The sequence below is a fragment of the Zea mays genome, chromosome 2 (genome assembly GCF_902167145.1).
Source record: "Zea mays cultivar B73 chromosome 2, Zm-B73-REFERENCE-NAM-5.0, whole genome shotgun sequence".
Lineage (NCBI taxonomy): Eukaryota > Viridiplantae > Streptophyta > Magnoliopsida > Poales > Poaceae > Zea > Zea mays.
In genome coordinates this window covers 125,573,386-125,579,832 of record NC_050097.1, presented here as the reverse complement: position 1 = coordinate 125,579,832, position 6,447 = coordinate 125,573,386, and the positions used below count along the sequence as shown (strand labels likewise).

The 6,447-nt window shown below is 49.9% G+C and overlaps 1 protein-coding gene across 1 annotated transcript; it reads right to left on the bottom strand.

The window, feature by feature from the left end:
• Nucleotides 1-1,698: 1,698 nt before the first annotated feature.
• Nucleotides 1,699-4,301, bottom strand: LOC103646931 (uncharacterized). Its single transcript, XM_008671539.3, has one exon. It carries the CDS (start codon nucleotides 4,044-4,046, stop codon nucleotides 1,971-1,973), a length of 2,076 nt encoding a protein of 691 aa, XP_008669761.1. The 5' UTR covers nucleotides 4,047-4,301; the 3' UTR covers nucleotides 1,699-1,970.
• Nucleotides 4,302-6,447: the final 2,146 nt, after the last annotated feature.

Here is a 6,447-nt window from a genome sequence, read left to right as displayed (position 1 = left end):
TTTCGAATTGAGCCGAGGAGCACCAGAGGCCTTTCACCACCCTCGGACCGTGTGTGTGCCACGCTGGCAAGCTTAGGTTGTCTCCAACAATCTCTATCCTTAACAACATACTCTAAAAGATTATGTCTTCTATATTTTCTCAGTTTCTAGCAACGTCCCCTAAATTCAGTCATCTACAGCTACACTATTAACAAACTTCCTTTTCTCCATTTCTTTAGTGATTTATTGTTTTGTTTTGATTACAAGATAATTAAAACACCTCACACACGAGATAATGATTACTACATTTTTTAAAATTATTTTTCCGAAGTAAGTCATATGGAATGTAATATTGAACCCTGAAAAAAATAACGGATTTTGGTAATTGTAAAATGCATTCCAACAACCATATTAACATAAACTTTTGACATGTATTAATAAATATTTTTATAAACTACAAAAACTAAACAAATTCGCATAGGTTCTCCTCTCCATCTCCACAGAAGATCCTATTTTCTTTTCTTCATTTGCTTTGTTTTTTTACTGATGGTCGGTGCTTTGTAGTGAACAATCACTTCTCTCCTTGTGTTGCTCGCATTGTTTCTTGACACCGGCGTCGTGCCTTGTCTGTGTCCACATTCGCTACCGGCCGACGGAGATTGAGGTTGCTGTCGCTCCCGATGTTCCTGCGATGTGCCGGTGTGCGGCTGCTCCAGCCAGGTGATAGTACCTAGACCAGCAAATCCAGGCTTCATGGTGGATTCAAGTGCAACCGTCGAGCTCACAGGCGACCGGTGTCGAGAGAAGAGAGTACAAGGAGAAGCTTCCACCCCGGCGCGGGAGAGAGGAGCGACGGATAGCGGACGCTTGAAGAACCTCCACATTTAGGGTGTCCTGCGACGCACGCTATGTTTAGCGGATGCTTTGCAGAGTGTTGTTGGACGGAAAAAGGTGCTTGACTTCTGCTAAATTTAGAGGACAAAACTATATAGCACTCCTTGTCGGAGGTCTTACATGGACAGTTATGTCAGTAGAAGCGGCAAAATGTTTGATATTTGCTATTGGCTGTGCCAAAATATTTTAAGTCCACTCTAAAACTGGCAAATGACTACCGCCGTCCACGATGGTAAAAGATTAAATAACCCGGTAACGAGATGTCCACAGTATTATTGCCGTAGTCCCAAGCTGGGGCTGGACAGCGAAAGAAAAGGTCCTCCATGCAGCAGAGGATGCTCCCAAAAAGCAAGGCACGGCAGGGGAGGGTGCAGTGCAGTGCAGTGCAGCTCGCAGAAGATTAGCCGAGCGACCAAGCTGATGGAAAACAAAATCGGTCCCCCTGTGGCATGCTCGGATGCACCCTCTCCGTGCTGCACAATTATGGCCGTCGGGCGTGCATGCAGAAATTGTAGACGAAGGTATCTTCAGTGCAGAAATTGGACATTCACAACTAGTTAAGTCAGACTCACTTTTCGTGAAAGATTGCAGGGACAAACTCCACGGTGCAGCACGCCTTTTGCAGAATACCCAAGCACCAATTGATGATTATGGTTGCAGAAAAACGAATCGTTTCAGCACTGACTCTGAACACATCATTGTTCTGAAGATTGGCCATTGTGATGAACTGTCATTGTATATGCCTCAGAAGTCAGAATAGGGAAAACATAGCAAGGTACAACTGAAAGGTCGCACTCGCACTTGTCTTCACTGAAACCTAGCGCATTTCAGTAAATTGTTCATGGAGACATAGCATTGACTGAAAGCACGAAAATTACACACACCAGATCAAGGTTTATTACATTCTGCAGGCCAAGTGGCAGCCCTGTAATTACCCCCAACCTCACTGAAACCATTGGGTATACATCACATATATATACAGACTAGAAAAAAAAAAGAAATACAATCGAAAAAAAACAGCATAACAAGTACGGTGACAGTACAGCGGTTCTACATTCAAGAAAAAGGATCCATCCATTGATCACACCAGCTGACCTTCATTCAGACTGTTTGCGCCGCGATCCCATCCTCGACAACGCGGTCATCCTCTTTAGGACCTTGGAGATCTTGGACAGGCTAGGCTTGCCACCTCCGAAGTTCATCTTCCTGGTGGAGAACTTGAGGGCCTGCAGGCAGCAAAGATGCCTCACTGAACTTTCGTCCCCGTCCCCGTCTTCCTCGTCGCCATCTTCCTCGCCTTCCTCAGCGGCATCTTCTACCTTGCCGGTGCTTCCTTTCACCATGCTGCTGCTGCCGCTGCCGCTGCGCTTCCCGCCTCTGCCCTTGCTCCCGCCGCCGCCCACCTCGTAGGCCTCCCAGAGCATGTCCATGTTGTCGCTGCCCCCCACCACGGCACGGTCGCGGCACAGCCTGAGCTGCATGCGCTCCTCGTAGAGCTTGCAGGCCAGCGTCCTCTTCCACTCCTTGTCCTTCCGCGACGGCGACGACCCCTCGCTGGCGAGGTTCCCCGACGAGGTCCGCGAGTGCACTCTGCTTGCGATCGATGTCGACTTGAGTGGGCTCTCCCTCTCGTCATTCCACATGGCTGGAGATTGTGCCACGTCATTGTCGTTGTACACCTGGACTCCTTCAGGTTCTTGTTCAGGTTGCGCAATCTCGTTCTCTAGCTCGTGCAAATCTGGCTCAGGTTGCACATCGTTGCAGCCTTGCTCCAGCAGCTGCTCTTGTTCAGCCTCTGCGCTGCATTCTTCGGCTTCTGTTTCAGTCTCGAAGTGCACATACTCTTTGACATCCTTAACTTCTTGTTCTTGCTGTTGTGCGACACAAGGATCTGCAGCCTCAAACCGCACGCATTTCTTTGCGTCCTTGTTTGAGTTATTTCTCAAACTGAATTCCTCTGAGTTTTCCTCCTTATCCCCAACAATTGGCTTGACATTGCCAGATACTTGTGCTTCCCATAGCTTGATGCGCTGAGCAATCAAAGAACGTGGTTTCACCGGCTCATTTTTCTTGATCTCCACTGATTCAACTGGCTCAGACTTTTTGATCTCCAGCGTGGACGGCAATTGCTTGGTCTGTACTGCCTGCACTGTCTCACATTCCTTGATTTCCGGCAGTACCACAGGCTCAAATTTCTTGATCTGCACGGATTTCTTGATCTCAATTGCATGCAGTGGCTCAAATTTCTTGATCTCCGGTTTCTTGGCTTCTTCCATTAGTTCCGATGGCTCCAATTTCTTGATCTCCATTGTTTGCATTGCCTGACAATTCCTGGTCTCCAATAATTGCACTGGCTCAAATTTCTTCATCTCTACTGACACTGGGTCACACTCCAATCTCTTCTCCTCAACACCATCGCTGACCTCATCAATGGCTGACAAAATTAAGTCCTGCCCCTGAATGCCGCTCTCTCCTTCTGCTTCCATTTTTTGCACAAATAATGTATCTCTGGGGGAGCAACACTGCTCAGCCAAAGGATCAGAGCCTTTCATATCCTCGGAAATCACAACTTTTTCGTCAATTTTGTCCTTCAAATCACCAAAACTCTCAAAATCCAAGATGCTTCTGTCAGAAATGTAATCTATTACTGGGAGCGCAAATGCAGGCTCACCAATTAACAACAAGCTCTGCTCCTCCTCAGACACAAAGCAAGAAGCTGTAACACCCATGATCTCCTCGACGCGGAGAAGGGAGGCAGCGTCGGTGGGACCAAGGACGAAGGAGCACAGCTGCGCGACAAGCCCCGCTGGAGCACCGTCGGGCCGGAGCTCGGCGCAGAGTGCTGCGACGGCAATGCCGCAGGTCCTACCGAGGGACTTGACCCCGGACCAGTCGGCGCCGCCGACGTACGGCCCGACGGTGACGAACACAGCGAGGAGGAGCGACGTGGAGACGAGGAGCGGACAGAAGAAGGCCGCCAGGGTGAGGAGGCCGCGCGCGAAGAAGAGGAGGTAGACGGTGTGGAGCGGGTGGGAGGCGAGGAACAGCGCGACGCCTAACGCGTCGTGGAGGAGGCACAGGGACACGGCCACCGCCACCGGCATGGCGTCACGCTTGCTTTCGCCGCCGCCGCTGTCGGCGGAGATGCACAGCTGAACCTGCTCCGCGGCCATTGTCGCCTTCCTCAGCAACACCTTGCTCCTTCCTGTGCTCTTCTAGATCGCTTGTTGTCGGCGGCGGCGTCTGTTTCTGCTGGGTTTGTTCGCTAGCTAACTAGCTGCGCGCACGCGCGCGTGAAGCGGCATGGCGTGCTGTGATCTACCCGCGGTGGGATTTGTCATGGAGCGAGATGCTGGGGAGAGTCCGGGAAGAAGGCGCTTTGGTTACAGGAGAGAGACGAGAGACGGTAAATAAAGCAAAGAACACGCCCATGGGTGATGGGACTCTAACATATATGATACCTAGCATGTACCTCGTTCTAACGCTACGATTCTAAAGATGGAGGGTCAACAGCGACGGTAGCCTAAGAGGAGAGGTTAACGGTTGTGACGACGGCGACGACACGAGTGGGTAGGAGGGGTGGTGGGGACCGGGAGATGGAGCAGGAGGGAGAGGGAGACAAATGAATGATGAAGTATGATTCAAATATATTTTTCATTGATTTGAGTAAGTAAGAGAAAGGATGTTATCCAGCGATTTGAACCATTGATTTTAATAATGTGTTAAGCCTGGGTGCAATTTGTTTGGTAGATTTTAGTGGAGGTTATGGGTGTGAGTGATTTGGTTGGGTGAGTTTTGTAAAGTTTAAAGTGGTGGATTATATAGTGGTATAGATACACATCTGATAACTCCAACATCACTTAATCATTGTGAACTAGCTGTTGTCGACCGTTCAAGCTACGGCTGTCGACCGTTGAAGCTTAAGTGTGACATCGGACATGTCCAATCAGTGTTACCAGTTTGGTTGCATTGGTAATCTCTCAGAGTACCATATCCAGTGTGGGATCTGGTGTGCCATCCGACACGTTCAATATGTTGTAATCTCCCGCATACACGTTGTAGAGTTTATTAGGTGCCATGTCTTATGTGGCGTCTGGTGCACATGTACGATACACACCTATGTGTCTAGTGTACTAAGTTCTTCAACCCATTCTTCAGTATATGCATTGCTCCTATCTGATGCAACATTCGGTCCACCACTAGACACATCTGATGCTCTCTACAGTATGTATTCTTCGCATCTTCATTTTTCTTCACTTGGGCTTCTTTCTCTTGTGCCTTGAACTCTTGCATGATTTTGATAAGTCTTCAATGAGTCATATAATGCCTTGCTTTGAGATGTTGATCTTCTTAATCACCCATTACCTTTTTGGCTTCGTCCAAGTCCATGCTGCATTTTTAAATTATATTCATAACCAGTAGCAAATGATTACTATCGGGTACCCAGAAAAGGGGTACCCGAAATAAGGCATATAATCTCCTGGCCGACCAAGTTCACGCCGAGCAAGTCTGCGAGACGGGACGACCGACCAATTCTCCTCCAAGCAAGTCTGTGAGGCGCGACGACCGACCAAGTCCTCGCCGAGCAGGTCTGCGAGGCAGGGCGACCGACCAAGTCCCTACCGAGCAGGTCTGTGAGGCGGGGTGACCAACCAAGGTCCCCACTGAGCGAGGTCACCGACGAGGTCCATGAGGTGGGGCGACCGACCAAGGTCCCCACCAAGCAAGTCTGCGAGACAAAGATCCAAGTCCAGCATTATGAATCCACGCTGACTGAGGCAAGGCCCGTCACCCTAGGCTGTGGCCAGACAAGTGAATGGTAGATCGAGGGCACGCCGTTGGGTCGCTATCAACATGACTTCACCTCCTCAAGTACGACCCCGGGTGCACCCCCACTACCTCGAGAGGTCGGTCAACCGTGTCCATGGAGGACCTCATCATCGAAGCTTCTATAGTGACCCGAATATCAGATAGTATGCAACATATACACCATATCGGGTGTACACATACGCATGCCGGTCAAACGGTGAGTGATGCGCGCTCGTGACGACGGGCAAGACCGCCTGACACACGACTGCACCATATGACTGACCTATGGGGGCCCTCGTGCACTACTACGAGGATGTTAGCGGGAGACTCGCTATAGGAACCCATATGACGAGCAGACAGGACAACACACCATGATGGGAGTATGGCTACGCATGACCCTACGGACGACGTCAGAAGAACCACGCCACCCAAGGGCAATAGGCCGAGCTCCCTCCAGTAGAATACAAGTCCCCACTGTAAAGTCCGACCCTTGAGCTATAAAAGAGGAGGGCCCCTCTTTCTTTAGACAAGAGCACACCAGTTATAACATGCCTTCGAGCAATACTACGGTTAGCACAACACTGGACTAGCTTGCAAGCCTGAACTAGTATAACCCACTGTCTCAAACCCATCGCCGGAGTCTCCATGGCTCACCATTCGGAGTGAGTCCACGCTTGTTTCCCCTCCGAACACAAATCTTTATTGTCCCCCCGTTTCTGAAACCATGATAGTTGGTGCGCAAGGTAGGGGGACTCTTAGCGTGCC

Coding starts and splice junctions, on each gene's coding strand:
- LOC103646931 (XM_008671539.3), bottom strand. CDS start 4,046: ATGGCCGCGGAGCAGGTTCAGCTGTGCATCTCCGCCGACAGCGGCGGC.